General features: G+C 41.6%; 4 protein-coding genes across 4 annotated transcripts; 1 reads left to right on the forward strand and 3 right to left on the reverse strand.

The window, feature by feature from the left end:
* Positions 1–797: 797 nt before the first annotated feature.
* On the reverse strand, positions 798–2,527 carry LOC116134270 (probable receptor-like protein kinase At5g24010). Its single transcript, XM_031419945.1, has one exon. It carries the CDS (start codon positions 2,453–2,455, stop codon positions 1,022–1,024), a length of 1,434 nt encoding a protein of 477 aa, XP_031275805.1. The 5' UTR covers positions 2,456–2,527; the 3' UTR covers positions 798–1,021.
* Positions 2,528–3,992: 1,465 nt separating this feature from the next.
* Positions 3,993–6,075, reverse strand: LOC116134217. Its single transcript, XM_031419891.1, has 3 exons — positions 5,188–6,075; positions 4,181–4,723; positions 3,993–4,097 (listed from the first exon to the last, which is right to left on the reverse strand). The coding sequence occupies exons 1-3, from the start codon at positions 6,073–6,075 to the stop codon at positions 3,993–3,995; spliced, it is 1,536 nt and encodes a 511-aa protein (XP_031275751.1).
* Positions 6,076–8,238: 2,163 nt separating this feature from the next.
* Positions 8,239–10,339, forward strand: LOC116134313 (probable polygalacturonase). The gene is made up of 6 exons (XM_031419999.1): positions 8,239–8,373; positions 8,582–8,914; positions 9,002–9,122; positions 9,210–9,384; positions 9,472–9,542; positions 9,614–10,339. Exons 1-6 carry the CDS (start codon positions 8,338–8,340, stop codon positions 10,321–10,323), a joined length of 1,446 nt encoding a protein of 481 aa, XP_031275859.1. The 5' UTR covers positions 8,239–8,337; the 3' UTR covers positions 10,324–10,339.
* A 430-nt stretch (positions 10,340–10,769) lies between these two features.
* Positions 10,770–14,698, reverse strand: LOC116134314 (mitogen-activated protein kinase homolog MMK2). Its single transcript, XM_031420000.1, has 6 exons — positions 14,315–14,698; positions 13,453–13,582; positions 13,041–13,178; positions 12,247–12,579; positions 11,283–11,466; positions 10,770–11,061 (listed from the first exon to the last, which is right to left on the reverse strand). The coding sequence occupies exons 1-6, from the start codon at positions 14,482–14,484 to the stop codon at positions 10,892–10,894; spliced, it is 1,125 nt and encodes a 374-aa protein (XP_031275860.1). The 5' UTR covers positions 14,485–14,698; the 3' UTR covers positions 10,770–10,891.
* Positions 14,699–25,777: the final 11,079 nt, after the last annotated feature.

A 25,777-nucleotide genomic window follows, 5' to 3' on the forward strand; every position in this document is an offset into this window, starting at 1 on the left:
ACATTTTTTTTTCCTGATATTTTATTATGACAAATGAAAATCTGACTGAAAAATTTACTAAAGATAAACTAGTACTCCTTAAAAATTATTTTATTGATGGCTATTTTTAAATCTCCTCTTACTTTTTAATAATCATTAAATTTTGCTCATTTATATAAATGATAAATCTATTGAAATTTGTAATTAAATCATAACATAAGACATTTAAAAGCCAAAAAAAAAAAAAAAAAAACCAATGAGAGGATTTTATCATTAGCTCAGGTTTTGCGTTATATGTAAATAAATATGAAGACCGCTAATACTTGTGCAGGAAGGCCGAGTTGAATTGAGTTGGAAGTATAAAATGAATTTAATGAAGACCACCGCAAATACTTGTGCAGAATGGTGGGTTGAAAGAGGTACGATCTGACTGACATGGTTTCAATGCTTGTTTTAGTATTTAAATACCTCAACTTCAACTATACTTACATCATACAATACCTTGTTTACAAATCTGCAGATTCAAAAACGGCCTGTTCAATGCTCGTTTTAGTATTTAGATAGCTCCTTATTCCTCTACTTCTTACATCATACCATTATCTTTTACAAATCTGCAAATTCACAAACCTCTCTGCTGTAGCAAACTGTATAATATGAAAACTCCTAATAACCAAATTAAAATAAACATTATACCATTATCATTACCTCACTCGATACAGATTACTCGTTTGACCTTGCAAAATTAAGTATTAAAAATAATCTATGCTCTGCAACTGACAAGATAGAATCAAATTCAAACGGAACCAAGTACTTTTAAATTACAATTCTTGCATCACATAAACTGCATGATATATTGCCAAATGCAGAAAAATGAAATTCCAAATTACAATATATTATATTGATACAACTTACATACAATATATTCTAACACACGCGAGGTTGTAACTATAATCCCTCATATTTAATGCCCAAAGTGTATACAACAAAATCTAGTTGACTATTACGAAGAAGCATCGAAATTATTTTTTAAAAGAAAAAGCCATCACATTTTTACTGATATGTGTCGATTTCCATGCTTTGGATTCACTTCAGGAACATCCGTAGGCAATTTATGCCATCCCATAGAGTTCTTCACCCCATTCCACCTCTTATGCATAAACGCGGATAAACTTAGCATCACACACAGAGCAGCAACCAAAGGAATCAAAATGCCAATATTTCCCCTTGGCCAACTATTCAAGATCAACCCTGCACACTGCTCTCCATCAAGAATACCCATAGTCTTATTCAACTTCATGATTTCCACTGCATTCAGAATACCGTCAACAGCATGGTCCAAGCTTTTTTCTGATGGTCCAACACTAACACTTAAAACCCCCGAGTGATCACCATCAACCACAAAGTCCGTATAAAATGGAGAAGCCAATGTATAAGCCGTAACATAAGAGAGATCCAAATCTTTATATGCTAAATTCCCATTAATATACACATTGAAAAATAGCAAACCAACAGATATACTAGCAATATCACAGAAATGCAACCTAACCAGATACTTATAATCCTCAACCACAGGAAACTCCCAAGTCATTTTCAAATTAGGAATTGAAGCATTTGTGCTAACAATTACTCGGGCGGTGTTATACACATTATCAGGACCAACTTCACGGCTTGCCCCTCCCCTCTGATACTTAATCCTACCACTAAAATACACCCTTTTTAATCCATCACTAGATTTCAAAAATTCATCATCAGGCAACCAAGTCCTCCACAAAGTATCATTAAACGGTGTCACTTTAGATCCACCCACATTAAGCCTATGCATAACTTCAAGCGCTTGTTTACTTAACCCATCAAATTTCTCAATTTTATCCCCATTCACAAACTGAACAGTATCCAAAATCAAATCTTTAGGTGCAGATATCACTTCAATGGCATTAACAAACGCAAATTTCGATTTTCTAGCAGGCACAAACGTAATTACGAGCTTCTCATCATGAACCAAGATCAAATACTCCTTAACCCTAGGACTTAACAAGTTATGAACCCCACTAAAATTACTCAAAACGACATACCCGTTAACCAAAACATGGAATTTAGCATCAGCAAAATCGATATCCGAAGAATTCAATTGGAGAAAATGGAGGCGTATCATGTGTGTCCCCTGATCTCTGATCTTGAAAACATACTTTGAAGGTCTATCGAAAACCCTAGCAGAGTTATAAATTTGGGGTAAAGTGGAGCTGTGGTCACTGAGTTGGATAGACCGAGTTAAGGAACTGCACAGAGGCGATTTGGAGCGAGAGGAGTCGGAAACGAATCGGCGGTTATCTATGGTAGCGTCCACGGTGGAGCCGCAGTCAACGAGGTAGTTGTCGATGGGAGAGAAAGAGACGGCAAAAGAAAATGCATAGAAGGATGATAAAAAGAATAGCAAGAGAAAGAAAGATGAGCGTGTGCGGAAGATCTCCATGACCATCAGTAACAGAAACAAAAATCTCAGAGGTTAATGAATGAGTACATGAGTTATGAGTGTTTGATTTTGTATAATGTAACCGAGTAGAAGACTTGGAGACGACTGAGTCCGAGTCCACGCGTACTGACAGCTGTTACACGTTGGCGCATTATTGGGTTTAGGTGTTGTTTTTAAAATTCAACTGCTAAGTTTAAGGCGAAAGGATTTGCGCATACCCAAGGTTTATTGAAACCATAGTTGGTACCTAAAAAGTTTTAAAATAATAAAGAGGTACCTTTCGTCATGTGTTGTTAATAATTTCTGTTTGTTAACAGTGAAAAGACGAAAATGTCCTTGAAGTTTGATATTTTAGTTTTTTAAAAATTTCTAAAAAACCCTTTAGGTTTGCTAATTTAACTAAACACTCCCATATGTAAAAAGTTTGTTAAATGATAAAAACACCCCCACCAGGCACCAGCTACGGCCAGATTTCGACTACAAGAAATTGCGTTACAACACAGACCCCATTGGATCTGTATCGTAACGCGTCGATCTGGCCTTTTTCGACCAGATCATCCACGGATCTGGCTGGAAAAGGCCAGATCTGGCCGTCAAGGCCGCAAAACTCTATCTGCTGCCTCGACGGCCAAATCTGGCCTTTTCCGGCCAGATCAGCAGTAGATCTGGCCGGAAAAAGGCCAGATTGGCGCGTTACGACACAGATCCGATGGGGTCTGTGTCGTAACGTAATTTTCGGCTAGATTTCGGGGTGGTGGTCGGAATCTGGCCGCAGCTAGTGGGGGTGTTTTTGTCATTTAACAAACTTTTTATATATGGGGGTGTTTAGTTAAATTAGCAAACCTAGGAGGTTTTTATAAATTTTTAAAAAACTAAAATATCAAATTTCAAGGGTATTTTAGTCTTTTTACTATTAACAAATAGAAATCACTAATCGCACATGATGGAAGGTACCTGTTTATTATTTTAAAACTTTTTAGGTACCAACTATCGTTTCGACAAACCTTGGATATGCGCAACTCGTTTGGCCCAAGTTTAAACTTTAAATGCGTGTTACGCGTACCGACAGAATCAGTGTTATAGGAAACGCTGCGTTTTGCTCAAAGAGTAGACGTTAAATCTTACTCTCTATCTATTTAGTATCTGTAACGCATTTGATTTACTTTATTAAAAGAAATCATAATTTCATATCCGACAAAGCAGATGTAGGACAGTAGATTTTTGTTTGAAATTAAATTAAATTAATAACGTCATTAATATATAAAATATAAAATATTCTGCAATAAAAATTTGATAAATTAAGTTAAGGAATAATTATGATCATCATCAACTTGAAAATTTACAAAAATCCTACAAAACATCTATAAATTTTCTTTCGATATCTGAAAGAAAATTCTCTAAACAGTTCAACCATCAACATAGATATTATACCTAAATGATCTTTTCAGTTAAGATCATGTTCTAGAAATAATTGCTTTACCTCTATTAGTACTTGCTTGAGGTGGGAATGTTTGAAAATGAATGAACAACTGACAAAATGTGGTCAACCATTGTCAACACTCTCATCTGCTCTGCAAACACCCACATCAACTACTAAGGTGCGTTTCTTCTTAGTCCGCAAGATCCTGCAGCAATTTCTTCTCGGAGACTGTCCAAAGTAAACACGCAAAACAAATTAATTTCCCTTACTGAGTCAATAAAATGATAACAAAGTTGATTATGATTACGTGCCTTGTCCCATAAATGTGGATCAGGTTTCTTGTAAACCTCGACTCTATGAATTCGAGAAGGATCAGGAATCTTCCAATTACAAACTGGGAGGGGTACCCGATACCTAATATACTCGGTAGCAGTTTGGTTAGTGCTGGCATTGTACAATGCATTGGAAAGAAAGTAGACAAATGGAGTTTCGCAGGGAGTGATGCTAAGGGGGCGGACATTGAATGCAAATGCACCATCATCCCCTCTTGAATTCCAATCCATAAATGTTTTAGTCGGAGTTTCTATTTCACTCGCTGGAACCATACCCCGTATTATTTGCACAGCATAACCCCACGATACAGATACGGTCCAGGTCCTGGTTTTGTCATAGCAAAACGATTGTTGAATCAGCGCCGCTGAGTCTAGTTTCATTGATATCATTAAGCGTTGTACGGCCTGGACTCGGTCCATGTCCGGGAAGATAGGCTCAATCAAATCTAAGTGGTGGAGAGACACAACAGGTGCAATCGGATGAGCCGCCAAGTAGCCGTAGATGTTGCCGTGCAGATCAAACTGCTTGGTTTTAATCAACAATATATAGAAATTAAAAATCTAATTAGGGACAAGAGATTGTTTAATTAACATCATTTACGAATGATAAAACGACTTGCGATGCAATTGTGGCTTACCTTTAATGGCGGAAAATGGAAATGGTCACCGCTGTTAATTGTAGATACGTAAATTTGTCATGTTAAAATAAGGTTGTCTAATTTAGGGCAAAAGTATTGCATGGCCATGGTCTGCTGGGTCCTAAATAAATGACATGGCAAGTTTTCAAGGACAAAATTTTGAATTTGTTATTTTGATTATTAGATAATGTTAATTGAATAATTTGAATGTCAATCTTATCACAAATCGTAAGTTATCATAGTTTTGATTAAATTAAAGGTCCTGTGCTGATTCATTAAATGAACTGAAGTACTTGTTTATTTTCTCACTAACCAAACAAGGAAAAATAAAAAAGAAGAAAAACCAACCTGATGAAATCCTTGTTCTCTGGTAAGAGGAACACCGAGCTCTGACAAACAAGCATGAATCCTTGCATCAGAACCGTACAAAGAGGAATATTTAAGTAAGCAGCGATCTTGCGTTTTCTCGAGAGCTTTGGCTAAAGGATAACTTATAGCAAATCCACCACCACCAAATGCCATACCGTAATAAAAATTTAAATTCTGCACATGAGTCTCTGATGGACTTCCTATATAATAAAACTGATTATGATCATACTTTGACAAAACCCTAACCAAATTATCAGCAATAAAAACTGTATCATCATCACCCATTACGAACCACCTTACATCCTTCATGCCTAACCTCAGAGATTCTGAAACGATCCTTGACATTCTTATGGCGTCCCGTGTACCCCAAGGGTGTTTATAATCGAATTTTGATGTATCGCTTGAAATCTTTATCGGTGGTAAAGAATTATAATCATCAGCATTGTATTTAACGGGCTTGTTCAACCAAACGTGGCCTCGCATTTGTTTTGGTCTCCACCATAACTTGAGGTAATTTTTCCTACGGTCCCATGTGGAAGACGAGGCTCCAATGCCGAAAACTATGTGTTTGAGGCTTGTTCTCTCTGGGGCCGTCTGAGGATTATGAGTTGATGATACATATGTGGGTAAGAAATTGTTTTGAAATCGAGGGTGAGATTGAGATTGACGAATATCGTGAATTAGAGTTTGTTGGCTTGGAGGATTTGACAAATATAACAATCTTAATGAATAAAAGACGTAGGGAAGAGAGATTACGATAATGAAGATGATCACCGTTTTTGGAAGAGTCCAAGGGGTTAAATATGAATTTTTTGAGATGAAATCCCTTGCAATACTATCCGCAGGATCTTTTGAGGGGCTTTTCATGATTGTTTTAAAGGAGATCTCCAATGCAAATTAAGAAAGAGAGAACACGAATCTCATTAGTATTTAGATGGTATAACAAAAGATGGAAAGAGAGATCAAGTGCTAAGGCAAACGAGCTGGCTCCATCGTATAAAGGGGAATGAATTTTCTTCTGATTTCATTTGTTTACCTGAACATACATGTATCAGATTTGTAAATGAGAGAAAATAACAAAGAAAAACGAAGGAGAAAATGAGATGAGAATTCTTGTATATCCAAGTCTCTAGGAAAACATTCCTATTGAATCTCAGCTGCATGACATCTCCTTAATTTTATATATAGTCGCTTCACAACCAATTGCAAAACTATTATCCGATAGTTTCTACATTTCAAAAAAAAAAAAAAAACAAAAAATTCTAAATGCGACCACGACACATATATTTTAATACTGTTTTGTCTAACTCTTTTTATTTTAAATATATAAAGACATTTATGTATTTTAAATATATAAAGACATTTCATAAATTAATGAGGAGTGTAATATGTAAGTATAATACCAGTTTTCTTATAAATAAAATTTACGTGACTAAAAGTCATGAGTATTAAGCCTAGACAATTTTCACTTTTGTCGTTTTTTTTTCTGTGACATGAATGATTAAATAATTTCACAATGAGAAAATATACGATACTGATGTAGTTATATAGTTTTGGGGGCTGCATCTATGGAAGTTAAGGATATATACTTGGGTAATGAAAGTTTTATTAGATAATTAGAGAATATCAATAATTATCCTTTAAATTTTAGGATTTATCTTCTATTTCTATGCTATACTTTTTTATTTTTTAGATTTTACATATTTTTATTTATATGTATCGTCTATATAGTAACCATAAAATGTTCATTTTTCTAATACATGGTCCATATCTTTCAGACACAAAGATTTGTATTTAAATGATACCTCAATATAAAAATAAAACTTCAATTTATATAAAAATTGAAAGTACGAGTGTGGATCAGAGTCCATCAGTCCATGGGGGTGTTTATGTAAGAGTTTCTGTCTAACCCAACAATGAGGCCCAATGAAATTAAACATATATTGGGCAAACTCATCTCATCCTCACGCTTGGTCCAAGTTCAATGTTGCCACATCTCCAGTGAGGCCTACAATTTGTTATCGGATCCTATTTCCAAACCCTAAATCTACGCACTAAAATTGTAATGTTACTTTTTATAATGGAGTTAGACTCTCATTGACTTATATACTGTTGCCCACATTTGTACTAACAATGACCCAATCTTAGAATGTTTTGTTTTTTTTTCAAGTTTCTATGGATGGAGTCATGTGAAGTGCACCAATGAGTGAAAAAGGTTCCATTTCAATTCAACTATAATATAAAGCAACTCTCGTGAATGAATATACAAGAACTCGTGGTGGTGATGACACCACCATTATCCATTTTTTGGCTTATAAAATTCTCCACTCATTCATTGGATGAACTCCAAGTAGATTCCTAAGGATAGCAAAATAAATATAATGTAAAGGTCCCACCATTTTCAGTTTTATCTAACCCGTGAAGTGGGTCGGCAGTAGTGGGGTGGGGCGTGGGCAGGCTCACGAGTTGGGATAGATGAGAAGTTCGAGAAAGTGAAAGTGAAAGTAGTGGCTACTTTCAAACGGAACAGGCCAAATTGCAAAAACCGCCTCTTGTCCAACATCCTCTTTAGAATTAGAGCCCATAGATTCATGCTATGGCTTTCGGATTGGTGACTTTCCTTGTTTCTAAGCAAAAACCCCCCATGAACCCTGCTTGAAGTCCTATGGAGAACCAAGCATTCTACTGTTTAACTTGTATAAAAAGAGATATCGTGCAATGGAAATTGCTTTTAGACTGACATTGTTGACAATTAATTAGTGGGGTTGGACCAGACGGTTGAAATGTTGAATAATAATGACAGGGAATGTATGTAACAGTATGAGTGGTAAAGTTTGACAGAGACAACAATGGTAATACTCAACGCAACCTCAATTGTTATAAAATTACTTTTGGGAACTACTTAATGTTTAACCCCAACGGTAGAACTATTCAATGAAATTTACATGCATAAAAATTGATAGAACCGCATTACTTTGCTTTGAAGAACGGCAATTTTAGCGTAAAAGGTGAAGCCACGGACTCAGACTTAACAGCGTAAACTTCATCCTGTCTATATATATATATATATAAATACTCCATTTGTTTCTGCAAAACCACAAAACAAATTCTCAGCTGTCTTTCCAGACAATGGAGTTGTTATGGATAAGTTTCATGAGAGCTCAAGTAATACTCTTGACCCCTTTCCCTTTCCTTCTTTTCTTCTCCTCCAGTTTTCACTAAAATGTACTGAAATAGCTTCTTGGTTATATATTAGAGCTACAATTCTTTGTTCATTTTGTTCATAAGACAGCTCCTATATATATCCATATATAATCATTTTAGCCAACTTGGCTTGTTATTTTTACTTATAATTTCTTTAATTGATTTTCAGGTGATAAAGATGCTGCACCTTCTTGTAGTGGTGGCATTACTAAGCCCAGTTGGAGGTGAAAGCAGAAAAGTTAGGATATTAGACTCGTTTGAGTACAGTGCCATAAGTTGCAGAGCACACAGTGGATCAATAACTGAATTTGGAGGAGTTGGTGATGGCAAAACATCGAATACTAAGGCATTTCACGATGCAATTAATCAACTAAGTCGGTATGCATCAGATGGTGGAGCTCAGCTATATGTCCCCGCTGGAAAATGGTTGACCGGCAGCTTTAATGTTATCAGTCACTTCACTCTCTATCTTCACAAGGATGCTGTTATTCTTGCCTCTCAGGTTTCACTTTGTCAAAAATTCTAACTCCAAAAACAATTTTTTTTATTTTATTATTATCTTATTAAATTGTTTTTTCTCCTGGTTTAGGACATGACTGAATGGCCTGCGCTCAAACCTCTGCCATCGTACGGTCGAGGAAGGGATGCACCTGCGGGAAGGTTTACGAGTCTCATATTTGGAACAAATCTTACTGACGTTATTATCACAGGTAACTGGAAATTTAGAGCTTTACTGGATACCAAATTATCCATATTTTTCAATTGAATCTTACAAACAAAGCCCTATTTGGTGTCAGGGGACAATGGCACAATCGACGGCCAGGGTGCATTCTGGTGGCAACAATTCCACAAGAAAAAGCTAAAATACACACGACCTTACCTAATTGAACTCATGTTCTCAGATAATATACAAATTTCAAATCTGACGCTCCTAAATTCCCCATCATGGAATGTTCATCCTGTTTACAGCAGGTATATTTCATATATACGCCCTCTAAAACATCCTCCTGCCTCAGTAAAATGTATCATCAAAGTTCACATTTGAAATATGAATTGCAGTACTATTCTTATCCAAGGCATCACCATCATTGCTCCATTAACATCTCCAAACACAGATGGCATCAACCCAGGTTTGTATCTCTTATTCTTGTTTAACCAATTGACAGACATTTTTTGAATTGTTTATGTATTTTCAATTCAGATTCTTGTACCAATACAAGAATTGAGGATTGCTACATTGTATCTGGAGATGACTGTGTAGCAGTAAAGAGTGGTTGGGATGAGTATGGGATTCAATTTGGGATGCCCACAAAACAATTGATCATCAGAAGGCTCACATGCATTTCACCATACAGTGCGACCATAGCATTAGGAAGTGAGATGTCAGGTGGAATACAAGATGTGAGAGCAGAAGACATTACAGCCATCCATACAGAATCGGGGGTAAGGATCAAGACTGCTAGAGGGAGAGGAGGATACGTGAAAGATATATATGTTAAAGGAATGAAATTGCACACTATGAAATGGGTCTTTTGGATGACTGGCAATTATGGGTCACATGCTGATAATCACTATGATCCAAACGCCTTACCTGTGATTCAAGGGATTAATTACAGGGATATTGTAGCAGAAAATGTGTCCATGGCCGCTAGATTGGAGGGGATTTCAGGAGACCCATTTACAGGTATATGCATTTCTAATACAACAATTGGAATGGCAGCCAAAGCCAAGAAGGTGCCATGGACTTGCGCTGATATTGCAGGGATCACTAGTGGTGTTACTCCTCGACCTTGTGACCTGTTACCTGATCAAGGACCACAGAAAATTACGGCCTGTAACTTTCCCACCAAAAAACTGCCTATAGATTTGGTGGAGTTCAAAAAATGTACTTACCAAATGAATTATATGTAAATTTTCTTTCTTAGTACTAGCAATATAACTATAGGAGTCAGTTCTATACACCGCAAGTTGTTAATGATGATAAAAAATAAAAATAAAATTCCTTTTGCCCCTATAAGAAATTCCTAGTATTTTCTGACGCAGAAATTTGCTTTACACATTCAGATTTCTGAAGTGTTCTAATACAAACATAACATATTAATATGTAAGAAAATAAAATCGGCCTATCAAAGAAAATAACTTAACTACTCAGGACAGCAGCTCCACAATATGCAAAAATTCAGCCCACTCCCACCATGAAGCGGAACGAAATACCTGCAGCATGGATCACAGAACTATACTCGGTTCCTAGATCTACAATCAATAGAAGAACCAGCAACTAGAAATGGAGCATATTGCGCTTCAACTACTATTAAATAACTGAACCTTACAAACATGGAGAGATATGGGATTAACGATGAATGAACACTCATAACAATTAAATTGTTAGATGAATATCAATATCTCCATCGAATTTTTTATCTTGTCAATTTGGAGGACCCAATGGTCATTTATAGTATACTTCATCTACAACACATTATCACATTGGATCTGGGTTGAATTTTACAGATTCCCTATAGATGAGCTCCTTGATATCTTCTTCAGTAAAAGATGGATGCTCGAAATCAAAACTGAATGGCCTTGGACAAACAGGCTCCTCATTGATATCATGAAGGGGTGCTAAATATGGGTGGCACAAAGCTTCATCAACTGCAAAACATTTGTAAAAAAATAACAGTTAAACAGAAAACAATCTAAAAAGCAAAATTAATTCAAGAGCAGACCGACGGAATATAAGCATGGAGCAACTGTTTATAATGGTTATCTTGATTGCATATTGCATTAGAATCAATCACAACATCCATGAATCTTGAATCCAACAAAATCGCATTAAACCAACAGCTGGAGACATAAATCATCTTTTTTTATACCTGTAATCCGCCTGTTTGGATCAAAGACAAGCATCTTCTCTAGCAAATCAACTATACCAGGAGACTTGTTAGGGAATCTAGCAGAGAAGTTTTGCTTAGGGTACTGTGGCAGCATTCTAACATATCTTCTGGCATTATCACTTCGTAGGAACCCAAGGCTGGATTCATCAGGTGAACCTAAAAGCTATTCAAGAAAAATAAATGAATAAGTAACAAGTTAACTAAAACAAATTTGATCCGCATTCAGATGGGAAACAACAAATGACCTCCAGCTTTTAGCATTCACATGGACAAAAGAATGTTAAAGCATAGCATGACAGTGTGGCAAAAAGAACTATAGCTCATCAACACACAAGAAAAAGATACAAACAGGTGCAGCAATGATCAGATAGGACTGCATAGACCACATCAGTTTTGCAAATTTTACTATCATCAGCCACATAGAGCAAAAAAGCAAAAGGACGCAGAGAAAGAGTTTTTGATTCCTGCTATTTTCTCTCCCTCTCTTTTTTACAGCATGAAAGTTGGCTCTGTATTCATCTCCCAGAAAAAAAATGTTGTACATCTGTCACATTCAAGAGCTACAATTGACATTTGAGCAATAGATGAATCAGTTTGAATCAGTTTTTCATAGTAGGATTCACTCCTTGAAGATATTCAAGCCTACTAAAGAAACATAGATGTCCTTATACAAAATATTCAGGGTTATGCTAAATCAGCCATCAGGGCAGAGTACAAAAATCGAGATGATGCATCTCTAACCCTCACAGTCAGATAGAAGATGAGAAGAGTGAGAACAAGACCATGAGCAATGGCCAACAGGCATACCATGGCTAAGAAGCCTGTGAGGGGTGCAGGAGAAAAACAAAAAAGAAAAATAGAAAAAGGAAGAAGGTACTCCAATACAGAGAGAAATGTTACTTGTCCTTAAAAAGTAATTTCTATGAACAAATTCTGACCATACCTCCGTGATCAGCCTCAACTGATGGACATAATCTTTGCCTGGAAACAGGGGTTCTCTTGTCATAATTTCACCAAGTATGCAACCCACTGACCAAATATCGATTGCTGCAGTGTACTCTGAACAATTAAGAAGCAGTTCTGGTGCTCGGTACCAACGAGTGACAACATACTCAGTCATGAAATCTGTTTCTGAGGTCGTCCTTGCAAGCCCAAAATCTCCAATCTTAAGATCACAATTTGAATTCAGGAGCAAATTGCTGGGTTTTAAATCACGATGCAAAACATTTGCTGAATGCACGTATTTCAGCCCTCGTAACAACTGATACAGAAAGTACTGCAAAAATGGCATTGAATAATCAACAACGGCAGCATTTTCTTACACATAAACCATATGAACAAAAACCACCAAGAAAAAAAAAATCCATTCTTCTAAAACTCAAAACGACAATACTTGAGATTTAAGACAAAAGGCAAAACTATAATCCGAATAAGAGATCCCTCCATCAGGATGATCATTAAAATGAACTAAATACTCCTGCAGTACATATGTTATAAGGAGGTCATTCATTATTCACAAAATAATCATCTTGCATCACTATCTAGAAGAATAAACATGCCCAATACTACTCCACGAGAGTATTGTAAGGTCCACCTTCAGGTGATCACCATTTCTGAAGTAAAACAAAAATGTAAAACAATTAAATATGATAGAACATAAACATTCAAAAGTAATCAGTTAGAGAGAATTTAAACATAAAATCTTAGAAGCATTGATAAAAAGTGCATGATGCCAACCCGACAATGATCATCTGTCAGTTCTTGGTGGGATCGTATAATTTGATGCAGATCAGTGTCCATTAGTTCAGAAACTGTGTATACATCATTGAAGTTCTCCCTTTGTGGCGGTCGTATGATGTCTTTGATGGTAATAACCTACAGTATATAAAGAAAGAGCAGTAAGCCTAAACCCCAACAAAAAAGAATTCCAAAATTGTTGCACAATTTCATGCCATGATAAAAAAATCTGGGCATTCCAGTAGGAATACGTCCAAGGGAGAATCTAGATAACCCAACTGAAACAGTAAGAAATTTTAGAATTTACTCTCAAACTTTCTTATCATCCCAAGTGAAAACAACAAAACCTTTGGGATTTTATACTCCAATTGAAAAAATTCACATGAAAAACCGGAAATCTTGCTGAACTTACATTTTCATGATCCATGTGTCGAAGCAGTTTAATTTCTCGCAATGTCCTCTTAGCATCAATTCTATTGTCAAATGCATTACCAATCTTCTTAATGGCAACCTCCTCCCGCGTCTCAGAATTCACAGCAGCACTGAGGAAATGAAAAAAATCACTTCCTTCACATTTTTGATAACAAAAAGAGATCAAGTCAAACTAAACAGAAAAAAGTAATTTTCTATCAATCTCTTCAACCATCACAATTTTAATCCCCAGCACACACTAAAAGGGAAGTCATAAGAACCCAACGAACAGCATAATATTTTTTTTTTTTTTTTTTTTTTTAAAAAGACTGAGATAGATGGATCCAGATATACTTTTTGCAGCCCTAAACCATTTTCACATAAAGTAAATGACAGCTTATTTACCTACTAAAGCATATGCTTTGAAGTTCCAAAAGATTTCAAAGATTAACCTTATTTCTCATTATTGGTGTGAAAATTTTCATCCCCGAACAAGGATACAGCCAAAAGTTAGTCCCGGTATAATTAAAGGATGAAATTGCGATGAATTGAATCTAAGCATCGCTGTTAAAAACATATATTCCATAGCCCTACCCCTACTGAATCATAGCGAAGCCCAGTCACAATATGCAATTCAACTACCATTACAAAACTAAATGAAACAGAAACAATAATTTTTTTCCTGTGAAATTCGACCAAAAAAACATTACGCGCAGAACTTGAAATTTTCGTGAAACCTATAACATAAGCTACATAATTCAAGGCACGGAAGGATAAACGACAAAGAAATCAGAAATTGAGCTGATACGCAATACGATCTCCAGTATTCTTAAGCTAAAGAAATAAAAAAATGGAAAAATTACCAAACAATACCGTACGCGCCTCTGCCAACGGGGCGAATTGGAGGGACGTACTTTCTAGAAACTTCGAAGAGGTTACCGTAGACATTGTACTGGACATAACGTCCACCATGAGTAGGTATACCTTTGACGACGGAATGGTCCCTTGAACCGGAGCTGGATTCAGCTGACATATCTCTCTGCCTAGGCTCCGAATACGAAATTCGGATCCAAACGGAGAAGGATGGTAAGGAAGGAGAGATAGAAAAGCTAATTTGGAGGAGAAGGGAGGGAGGGCGTGCCGGTAGGTGGAAAGCGGTTGTGAACTAAACCTTTTGAACTGCAATAGCCTGGGTCACCCGTGACCAAAGTCAACTTCTCTACTCGTATTCTTTGACCAAGGTCTGATGAAATTTATTATCATAACTATAATTATTTATTTGTATTTAATAAGTGTAGGGTCAAAGCAGTTAGTCAGGTGGTTAAGATGATCAATAGTGTTTCTTATCCAGACCCTACAACTATTGTAAGTGGACACAATATTAATGGCGCAAGCTGGCATAAATAATGATGAAATCCGCGTGTCACCTTCTGCACTAGTTGAATTAGAACCATTCCAATTCTGACCATCATTAACAATATGATTAATAAATAAATAATTAGACGGCAAGCATAAATCAGAACAAATACTTTTAGCCACATTTCATCTTCTAATGCCACGCTAACAATCAATAACTAGACTGTCATTCTTTCTTCCATGACGGTCATTTCCATGTGAATGTTTTTGTTGATGCTCGGTTTTGGGCACAAATAACCGATACGTGTGCAGCATTAATTGATCAAAAAACACACGTGAAAATGAATATAAAAGCGAAATAAATGCTATGAGAGTTTTTAAAGTGGTTCGGATGCTCAGGTAGCAAGTCCTACGTCCACTGATTGTATTGATATTGATAGTGTGGGTCAGGTCGCGACAGCGGACTGACTTACAAAGGGTTGGGAAATAGATACAAAAGCGTGAGAGAGAGAGAGAGTTTTGTGTAAAATTGTCGAATCCCCTTAATGAAGGGGTCTTCCTCTTCTTAAGTTGTATGTCCGTAATCATCACTAATCCTTGGGTTGGTGTGATTGTCAGGACCTAATCTGATTTTAAGTCCCATTACCTATTTTCCAAGCCGATTTCACGCGATTTGGAGCAGGCTAGCGGACACGGGGAGCACCAGGGCGTTTGGCAGGCCTGACGTGCGCTTACCGTTCTGACGGGAGCAGGCCACGTTCGTCACCAAACTCCACGTCAGCCTTTGATTTCTTAGTCATAACAGAAGCCCCCTAGTTGTAAGGTTGAGGTCGAACCTTGGAAACTAAGCATGCGCGGTTGGAGGTTTTGGTTGTTTCGACTGAAAGAAGAAGCTCGGACATGACCTTCGGGAACACGACCGCACAGTTCTTGCCCAAGCGACCTGAGAATCGTCATTTTAACGACCTGGATTCGTCGGACGTTCCTTTCTATGCTGTGGAGAGATTCAATGAACTGCATCCGCGCTGTCGGGCATTCTGCTCGCGCTGTAATGTGTCAGGTGCATTAAAGGTGGTGTGCTGACTCGACGTCGTATTGACAGCTTTTGACTGCTCAACGAATTTGAAACGTCAGCCTTATTATGGCATTTAATGCGACGTGGGGCGCATTAAATGCGGGGAGGAAGAGAAGGCTGTCGCTTCGGTCGAGGGGCTGCAACCGTCGGTTCGTTGCCCATATAAGAACTCACATTTTTCAGATGAGGTCACGAAAATCCCTTTTGCTTCAAGTGACAAGCTTTGCAAACCAGAAACCATTCTTTTCCGATCGGCAGGCTACTGAAACGAGTTTCGGCCTCGGTTACTCATCCCAGAAAGTAAGTTCTCTCTTCTCTTTTTTTTTTGATTTGTTTGGTGGTAGGCAACGGCATTGAGTCTCTCGGTGTTCCACCAGATACGTGCCACGATTGCCGGACTCGAGCCGTGGGTGGCGGCTCAAGTTACTATTAGGGTTTTGGGAATTTGTCCCTGCCGTCACGGGACCAACACGAAGGCCTAAATGACCGTGTCTGTTGATGTTGAGACTCGAATGGATCCGTCAACGTCCAGACCCGAGGAAGGAAACCAGCTCATCCACGCGGGAAGTTCCCGGACGCGTCCCTTAAAGTCTTCTTGGTTCTCACCCGAGAAGAATTTGATAGGATTAAAAGACAGTATAACATCCGAGCAGAGGTGTTCCTTGACCACACCAGGTCGTCGCGACACCTGCCGCGGTCTTGCTGGATCTCCGAAGAGATCTTCAAGGGTGGAGGGATGATTCCTTCCATCCTTTTATCAGGTCGGTCCTGGATCACTTCGGGATCGCACCGATGCAGCTTACACCGAACGCGTATGTCATCGCCGTCGCGAGTACATCAGTGCTGCGAGCGAGGCTTGGGCAGCCACGGCGGTGGAGCTCTGCGTCACCTATTATCTCAAAAAGAGTAGGGACAAGGATTCGTAATACTTGTCCCGGTGACCTACCATTACCGAGGGGATACATAGCTATCCCAGCAACGCGAGAGCATCGAGACCAAATTCTTCTTTTTTGCTATGACGGCTACTGCCACTTTCAGATTCCAAGTAGGTTCTTCTTCGTTAGGTATATTATCTGTTCGCATGCTATGAACGACCTGTTTCTTCTTTGCAGTCATAGAACGACCAGCCAAGACTTGCTCGACGACCCAGACAGACTTGATCTTTTGGAGTGTGCCTGAGGAAAGCCGAGACGCGAGGAAGCTAGTGAATACCGCGAACCGCGGAAGTACGGTTTTATCAATAGCAACGCGTCTTTAGCCCATGAAGAAGGTAAGCTACATTAGTTTTCTTTCTGGTCGCCGAATAGTTTGTTTACTAACGCACTTTCGTGCAGAAGTTATGCCTCCGAAGGAGTCCGGGCAGTCTCACCGAGCACCGTTCGTTTCCCTCGATCGAGGAGTGAGAGGGGCGGTCGAAGCTGCTCGTCCTATCTCGGATAATCGACGCGAACTGCCACGCCTCACGGCCCCAACCGTGCAAGGGACGACAGGGCGGAGCAGGTCGCTTAGGCACCACCGACTCGCCCAAAGCGGAAAGCTCCGGCTCAAAAGTCGAAGAAGAGGAAACAGGTTCGGTCGAGAGTCTGAGAATGAATCCGAGGGGGAGCCCTTGAGGTCGTGACAGGACTCAAGGAGGTGGGCAAGGAGCCCGTGGGTGAGGCGATCGCAAAGGACGCACCAGTGCTCGACTCACTGGGGAGCCTGCCGAGTATCTGCAACCGGTAGTCTATTCTTGCTCGAGTGTGGACTATCGGAATCGTATGATGAGTTCGCTGACACGGGCGACGACCTGATGACCACGTCGTTCCAGCATCTAAGCAAGGTAAGCGAGCTGCATCAAGGTAAGCGAGCTGCTCTTAAAACTTCATCCTGGTTCATTCTAATCACTTTCTTGCTCGCAGGCTGCTTGCGATGAGGATGGTCTATTGAGAAGACCGGCTAGGGGCCACGAAGGAGTCCAGTGAGCAAGAGGAGATCGCGAAGCTTAAGAAAAGCCTGGAGTCCGTCGAAGCTGAAGAAACAGAGGCATTTGATGCGGCGAACAGGTACCTGGTCCAAAAGGATGCCGCTTTACGAACTGTAGAATTCCAGAAGCGGGAGCTCAACGACGTAGGAGGAAGTAAAGGATTAAAGGACAACCGCAGGCTCTCCAAGGAGGTCGGGGAGAAGGACCAGGAGATCCAGACGACCTCCATAGGGCTCAGAAGGCTGAACAAGAAAGGGAGGCCTCGAACCGGAGAAGCGAGCTCTTGAGGCGAACTCCAGGAGTCGAGAAAAGGTCGCTCATGACTGAGGAAATGCGGATTCAGTCAGAGGAGACGGAGGAAAAGGCCACCGACTGGGCGATGGGGCTATTTACCCGCGCGATCAAAGAACCGGATCTCGATGTGTCCATCCTCCAGGGTTGGCAAGAGACTTTGCGGCTCTTGGCAGAGGAAGACGACGAAGTAGAGCAGCAGCCGCCAGGGGGCCGCACCAGGCAGAGGGTTCGGGTGCTGCTTCGAAGGATCCCCCGACCAGCGTAGTGTAACGAGCTTTGGCTCCATTGATAGTGGATCTAATTTTCACTTGTACATCAATGAAAATAATTTGTTTTTAATTACAAATCGCTTTTTAATACATGCGTGCTGTTCGCAATTTTAGTTCAATTACATAGGCAATGTTATTCATGAACTACAAGCGAACAGGATAAACTTGAACCATTAAGCGAACAGGATAATACTTTACAATTACAGAACAAAATCGAACTAACTTAACAAGGATTGAGTTCGGGATTACTGATAGTATGGTCGAAGGTGCTCGAAATTCCAAGCTCGGGGTACTTTGGAACCATTTAGCCTTTTGAGGTGGTAAGTCCCCGGTCTGATCCCCTTATCGACCCGATATGGACCTTCCAGTTAGGTCCTAATACCCCTGCACTTGGTCCTTGGTTCCGAGGAGAACTTCCTTCAACACAAGGTCACCGACCTAGAAGTCTCTTCGCTTGACCTTTGAATCAAAAAACCTTTGTCGCTGCTGGTAGGCTGCTATCCTTAGCGAAGCCTTGCTGCGATGTTCTTCAACGAGGTCCAAACTTGCTCATAAGTGCTTCGTTTTCAACCTCATCGTAAAGTCCCTCCGAAGTGAACCGGTTTCCACCTCCACAGGAATCATCGCTTCGCAGCCCTATGCTAGCGAAAAAGGGGTCTCTGAGGTGAAAGTTCTTGGAGTTGTCATGTACGCCCATAAGACTTCGGGGAGGTCGTCAGCCCAATCCCTTGGCTGCCCCAAGTTTGGCCTTTAGAGTGTGCTGATGGTCTTGTTGATGCTTCAACTTGGCCATTTGCTTGCGGTCTGGCGACTAAGGCGAATTTTTTATGGATGCCCAGCTCGTCGCAGAACTGTTTGAACTCCTCGTTGTCGAACTGCTTTCCATGTCCGAGATGAGGGTGTGGGGAATTCCGTAGCGGCAACTATGTTCTTGAAAACGAAGTCTTTAAGCTTTCTGGTCGTGATCGCGGCCAGAGGTTTGGCTTCCACCATTTTGTGAAATAATCGACCGCGACCACGGCATACTTGACCCCTCCTTTCCAACTGGCATGGGACCGATAAGGTCGATCCCCCACATGGAAAATGGCAGGGGCTAGCATTGTTGTCAGCTCGTGCGAGGGGGCTCGCGGAAGTTCGCGAACGCTGGCACTTATCACATTTTTTACGAAGTTGTAGTATCTTCCTAGATTGGGGCCAATAATATCCCTGACGAACAACCTTGTTCGCAAGAGATCGAGCAGCTGTGTGGTTACCCAGATCCCTTTATGGATTTCCGTCATGATGTAGTCTGTTCTTCACTGGTTACACATCGGAGAAGAGGGGCACTGAATCCTCTTCTGTACAGTGGTCCGATGGTGTGAAACGAGCAGATCTTACTCGCAGGACCCTTGCCTTGACCTAGTCGCTGGCAAGGGCCATCCTTGAGGTACTGGGTAATGGGAGTCATCCAGGAATCCGGTTGAGCCACATTTACGGCTGTTCGGTCGAGCTGATTGTTGGAGCACCGACGAAACGAATAGGAATATTGTCTGGAGCCTCTGAATCCAGCGAGGAGGCATTTTTGCCAAGGGTCCGCTATAGAATTGTCTCTCTGGGGATCTGAGAAATTCAAAGTGCTTAAACGACCCCAGCGGTCTTAGCTCTTTCAGGTAGCGGATCATGTTCTCTTCCTTGGCTTAGTATTCCCCTAGAATTTGGTTGACGACCAGCATAGGTCGCTGTAAATGTTGATCGTGGTTGCACCATTTTTGTGCAAGTCGCAACCCGGGAGCAGGGCTTTGTACTCGGCCTCATTTGGTCGCTTTAAACCCGAACCGAAGAATACCATGAATTCGAGCCCTCTCGGGGCTCACAAGGGAAGACCCGCACCGGTCTTTTCCTGTTTGATGACCCGTCGACGTAGAGGTTCCAATTCGAAGGTTCTGAATACTTTCTTGCACGGCTTCGCTAGGCTATTGCTCGCTTGGGAGATAGGAAAATTCCGAGATGAAGTCGGCAACAGCCTGCCCTTTAATAGTCGACCTGGGCTTGTACTTTAGGTCGAACTGGCTCAATTCCATGGCCCATTTGAGCAGTTTAGCCGAGGCTTCTGGTTTAAAGGACTGCCTGAGGGGGTAATTTGTCATCACTTGATTGTATGGGCATGGAAGTAAGGTCGCAGCTTTCTGGACGCGACCAGCAGAGCAAAAGCTAGTCGCCATTTTCGGATACGCATTCGGCATCCGAATAGACGTTACTTGCATAATATACTGGCCCAAGCCTTTTTCTCTTCCCGTATTAAAGCTGCACTGACCGCGAACTGGGAGACGGACAGGTAGATGAGCAGGATTTCCTGCGGAAGAGGCTTAGAGAGGAAAGGTGGCTTCCTAAGGTGTCTTTTATACTCTGGAATGCTGCTCGCATTCGGGAGTCCATTCGAATTCTATTGGCCTTCAGAACATGAAGAATGGTAAACAACGGTCTGTTAGCCTTGATATGAAGCGACTAAGTTCGCTACCCGCCCTTCAGACTCATGACTTGCTTTTACTGGTCGGGCTCTCCATATCGAGCAGAGCTTGAATCTTCTCGAGGTTCATTTCTATTCCCCGCTGATTGACCATATATCCCAGGAACTTTCCTGATGATACCCCGAATAAACATTGAGAGGGTTCAGCTTCATTCTGTAGAGTCGGAGTATGTCAAACATCTCTGCGAGATGCGTAATATGTTCTGAGGCGACCTGGGATTTGACCAGATGTTGTCCACATAGACCTCCATTGTCCTCCCGATCTGGTCGAGGAACATTCTATTGACCAACCTCGATAGGTCGCACTCGCATTCTTGAGGCGAAGGGCATGACTTTGTAACAGTATAGCCCCCGGTCTGTAATGAAGGTCGTAGCTCTTCATCTGGTCATCAGCGGATTTGAATGTATCCCGAGTACGCATCATGAAGCTTAACAGCTCGTGCCCTAAGGTGGCATCAACGAGCTGGTCAATTTCGGCAAGGGGAAGCTGTCTTTTGGACAAGCTTTGTTGAGGTCACTGAAGTCTACGCAGGTCCGCCACTTGCCATTCGGCTTCTTTACCAGGACCGGGTTGGCAACCCAGGTCGGGTAGAGAGAGCCTCACGAATGGATCCATTTCGGAGAAGGCTCTCACTTCTGATTTTAGTGCGGCGTACCGCTCCAGATCCATCGCCCTTCTTTTTGGTGAACTGGCTTGGCTTCACTGCTAACATTCAATGAATGGCAATAATGTCTGGCTGATCCCGACCATTATGCGTGCGACCAGGCAAACACGTCAATGTTTCTTTAAGAAGCTTACCAGCTCGGAACGAGCTGTAGGTTGAGACAGCTCCAATCTTAACACTCGGCTCGGCTCGGCTCTTTGGATCGACCGAAACCTCGGACAGATCCTCAACCGGCCACTGGGGGGGATTTTAGATTCACGGATCTATGTTATCCTGCTGCAACCAGGCTGTGGCTCGATGGCTGATCGTATAGCTGAGGGGCACACATCGCGAAATGCCCTTATCTGCCATCTGTACCGCTTTTACATAGCATTCGCTAGATGCTCTTTGCGATCCGCTTACTTCTCCGATCTCTGTGAGTGGGGAACTTCATCTTGAGGTGATAAATGGAAGTGACTGCCCTGAAGGTTTTCAGCAGAGGTCGCCCCAAGATTCCATAAAGGCCGACGGGCAGTCCACGACCAAAAATTCAGTAACCCTAGTCACCTCGTCGTAGTCGCCGAGCATGACTGGTAGCTGGATCGTCCCTTTGGGGATCAGGTGATCCCCTGTAAAACCGTACAGAGGCATCGAGGTGGCTCAGGTCGGCCTCGACCAGGTCTCTTCTATCGAAAGCGGACTTGAACAGGATGTTCACAGCGCTTCCGTTGTCTACAAGCATTCTGCAGACACTTATGACACCCTATCAGGGGCGTGATCACTAGAGCATCCTCATGAGGATGGTGCAAGCGAGCTGCCCTTCTCGCAAAAGGTGATTGGTTCCTCCTTTCTGGCTTTTTGAGGTCGCTGCGAAGTGTTCATTACCCTGATCGGGCGATGCGCTTCGCGAGCTAACCTTTCCTGCGCTCCTCGCATGTTTCCAGCGAGGTGCGGTCGAAAATTATGTTCACAATGCTGTACCCGCTGCGATCCACGATGCTTTTCTTTTGCTCCCCTTGGTTTTCTTTTGGGGGTATCGATGTACACCTTGAAGTGCCCCTTCTTGATGAGCTCTTCGATAGCTGCTTTAGAGCTCGGCATATCAGTGTGATGCATGTTATCCCGATGGTAACGACAGATTTTTTTGCTGTTTTTTGCGCGTAGCAGGAGTTTTCATTGGTTCGGGCTCACCGAGAAACTGGCCTCCTCAGATTTGTCGAGGATTACAGATAGGACACGTTAACGGAGTGTATTGAGTCCTGTCGCGGTCGCGACGAGGAACAGAAGCATAGGATTTTTTCTGCTGTAGCAGGGTTTTCTCCTTTTCGTGATCGTCAATGTCTCCTTTGCGATCAGCTCTCCTACTATCTCCCCGACCAGACATAATGCTGGAAGTGCCGTGACGTGACGGCGGAGTGCCGCCAATGAATTCTTATTCGGAGATACTTTTCTGCCAGGTTGTAGAATCTGGTGAGGGAAATATCGTCCTCAGCCGCAGTTCTTTCCACAGGTGGTTTGCGGGCGAACTCCAGCATTATAAGTGTTCGGATGGACTCTTCGGAGCGTGGGCCACCTTGTGAGTTCCTGTGGAATCGATCAAGTAAGATTGCAAGGATTGTCTCTTTCTTGCCTTATGTGCTGAGGTAGCTCAAAGGCATCGAAAACTTCCGATTGGCTAGAAATGCCGCAGGAACGTCGTGCTCATTGAGGCCACGAACTGATCGATCCCGCCGGGAGTGACCTTAACCACCGCTTGGCGTGGAGAAGTCAAGTCACGGCCAAACAACGGCATTTTGCAAGGTCCGAAATCTAGTGGAGCCATCAGGTCGTTGAACTCATATAAGTGATCCTGAGGATCAAGTTCCACAAACGGCGCATATCTGGCATTCTGAACCTGGTGGAAGTGGACTAGTAGCACTTCGGGAGAAAAAGGGGATGCAGAGGCGACCTGCGCTTGTTCGTTTTGCTGCTCCTCAACCTGTCCAGAGCTCGCTGTAACTCCCAATTTGTGGTAACGGAGCCAATTGGGGATTGCTTTCACCCGTGCGAGTCCGGCCTTCTCGATTGCGGTTCAGAGGTCCGGAGGTCGGATTCCTCCTCGCCTCGGCCGGCATTTAGGCCGCACTCGACACACGCTGACTAGGGCGTGTGAAGGCGGTGGATTGTGCGGGGCATTTTCACGACCCTCGCGGTGGGTACGAACCGCCCCGGAGGTGTGGGGCCACCCGCATGATAATGATCGGGGGTTTCTATGGTGGTGATAGGAATCATCGCGCCCAGCATTTTCGCTTGGGTCTGCCTGTGACGTGGCATGGGACAGCTCGGGATTCATCTTTCGCCGAGTCTTAGCTTCGCCGATACCCTGCTCGGGGCACCTTTTGTGTTCGCTGGTCCTTGGGAGCCGTAGGCCTATTTTTGCCACTTGCTTACCCTTGCGCCTACGCGCTGCAGTGCTGCGGCACGGGCTATTGCCTTTTGCTGCGCTTTCGCGTGACTGCAGGTCTCTTGGGGTTGCACCGCCCTAGCTGTGGTAGATGACATGCTTGGTCAAACAGTCCAACCTTTGGTTGACCGTCTAGAGATATTGTTGAACCTCTCAGGTAGTTTCTGATGGCAGTGTCAAGTTGCGGAGCTGCCGGGACACCCCCGCAGCATTTTGGGAAACTGGAACTTCTCAGTACGCTGATTAGCTTGCTCTGGCTCAGATTGGAGGGTCATGTGTTGTAGGACCAGTAGGTCAAAGATTCTCTGATTAGGGTAGACGCTAAACAGTCCTCCTTCAGCGCCAAACTGTTGATGCTCGGTTTTGGGCACCAACTAACCGATACGTGTGCAGCGTTGATTGATCAAAAAGCACAAGTGAAAATGATAAAAAGCGAAATAAATGCTATGAGAGTTTTAAAGTGGTTCGGATGCTCAAGTAGCAAGTCCTACGTCCACTGATTTGTTTGATATGATAGTGGGGTCAGGTTGCGACAGCGGACTGACTTACAAAGGGTTGGGAAATAGATACAAAAGCGTGAGAGAGAGAGAGAGAGTTTTTTGTGTAAAATTGCGAATCCCCTTAATGAAGGGGTCTTCCTCTTCTTATACCCAGTTGTATGGCGGTAATTCAGCACTAAAATCCTTAGGTTGGTGTGATTGTCAGGACCTAATCTGATTTTACGTCCCATTACCCATTTTCCAAGCCGATTTCACGCGATTTGGAGCAGGCTAGCGAACATGTGGGAGCACCAGGGCGTTTGGCAGGCCTGACGTGCGCTTACCGTTCTGACGAGGGCAGGCCACGTTTCGTCACGCAACTCCACGTCAGCCTTTGATTTCTTAGTCATAACAGTTTTCATCAGAGAACAAGGAAACTCCTAGCATAAATTAGAGGTGGAAATCTTAAACGATTTCAATATTAGTAATGCTATAGACATCGAAATTTTACATCGAATTTTTATATCGTAGGACATGGCAATCAGTCAGACGTGATCACGCTGGAGTCTTTCGTAAATGAACAGTGATCCAACATTTATGAACACTCACCCATATTTAATGGATTCCCGTTCATATTATATGGACAGGTGTCCATTTACTATAGATACCCATCCAAAAAAATTTAAAAGAAAAATAATGGACGCTCATCCAAAAAGTTTCAAAAGCAAAATAATAGGCGTCCGTGATTATTGGATGGTCGTTCACCTATAATGGACGGCCGTCCATGAGAAAATAACAATGGACTCTCGTTTATATAATATAGACGATGGTCCATTTACTATGGACGGGCGTTCACCTAGAATTGACGCCCGTCCATTGTTTTAAATTAACAAATTTTAAGATAAAAATTATGGATATCCGTCCATATAATATATGGACGGACGTCCATATTCAATGGACAGACATCCCTTTTAGATGGACGCCTGTCCATTTTTTGATTTAAAAAAATTTACAGCATTTGAGTCTGTAAATGTCATTATCTTCATTAAATTTTTGTTTATATTCAAAGTAATTGGACGAGTGTCATAAGAATAAAACATTAATTTTTTGTCTATATTCAAAGTAATTGGACAAGTGTCATAAGAATAAGGCACTAAGTCAATTAGGATTCACAATTAATGTATTAAATAAATTTAAAATTTGTTAATATTAAAAGAAAAGCGGCTACAAAGTGGTCCGTTGCACAAAAAAAGCAGTAGGCTTTTCCTGCAAACGGTGAGTGATCAAGCAATTG

Source organism: Pistacia vera, unplaced genomic scaffold (genome assembly GCF_008641045.1).
Source record: "Pistacia vera cultivar Batoury unplaced genomic scaffold, PisVer_v2 Contig284, whole genome shotgun sequence".
Lineage (NCBI taxonomy): Eukaryota > Viridiplantae > Streptophyta > Magnoliopsida > Sapindales > Anacardiaceae > Pistacia > Pistacia vera.

Coding starts and splice junctions, on each gene's coding strand:
- LOC116134270 (XM_031419945.1), bottom strand. CDS start 2,455: ATGGTCATGGAGATCTTCCGCACACGCTCATCTTTCTTTCTCTTGCTA.
- LOC116134217 (XM_031419891.1), bottom strand. CDS start 6,075: ATGAAAAGCCCCTCAAAAGATCCTGCGGATAGTATTGCAAGGGATTTC. Junction 4,724..5,187: donor GAGAACAAGGATTTCATCAG/GTTGGTTTTTCT, acceptor AAAACCAAGCAG/TTTGATCTGCACGGCAACAT. Junction 4,098..4,180: donor ATCCACATTTATGGGACAAG/GCACGTAATCAT, acceptor TACTTTGGACAG/TCTCCGAGAAGAAATTGCTG.
- LOC116134313 (XM_031419999.1), top strand. CDS start 8,338: ATGGAGTTGTTATGGATAAGTTTCATGAGAGCTCAA. Junction 8,374..8,581: donor TAAGTTTCATGAGAGCTCAA/GTAATACTCTTG, acceptor ATTGATTTTCAG/GTGATAAAGATGCTGCACCT. Junction 8,915..9,001: donor CTGTTATTCTTGCCTCTCAG/GTTTCACTTTGT, acceptor CTCCTGGTTTAG/GACATGACTGAATGGCCTGC.
- LOC116134314 (XM_031420000.1), bottom strand. CDS start 14,484: ATGTCAGCTGAATCCAGCTCCGGTTCAAGGGACCATTCCGTCGTCAAA. Junction 13,179..13,452: donor GACACATGGATCATGAAAAT/GTAAGTTCAGCA, acceptor TATATACTGTAG/GTTATTACCATCAAAGACAT. Junction 11,467..12,246: donor AGTTGAGGCTGATCACGGAG/GTATGGTCAGAA, acceptor TTTCTTGAATAG/CTTTTAGGTTCACCTGATGA.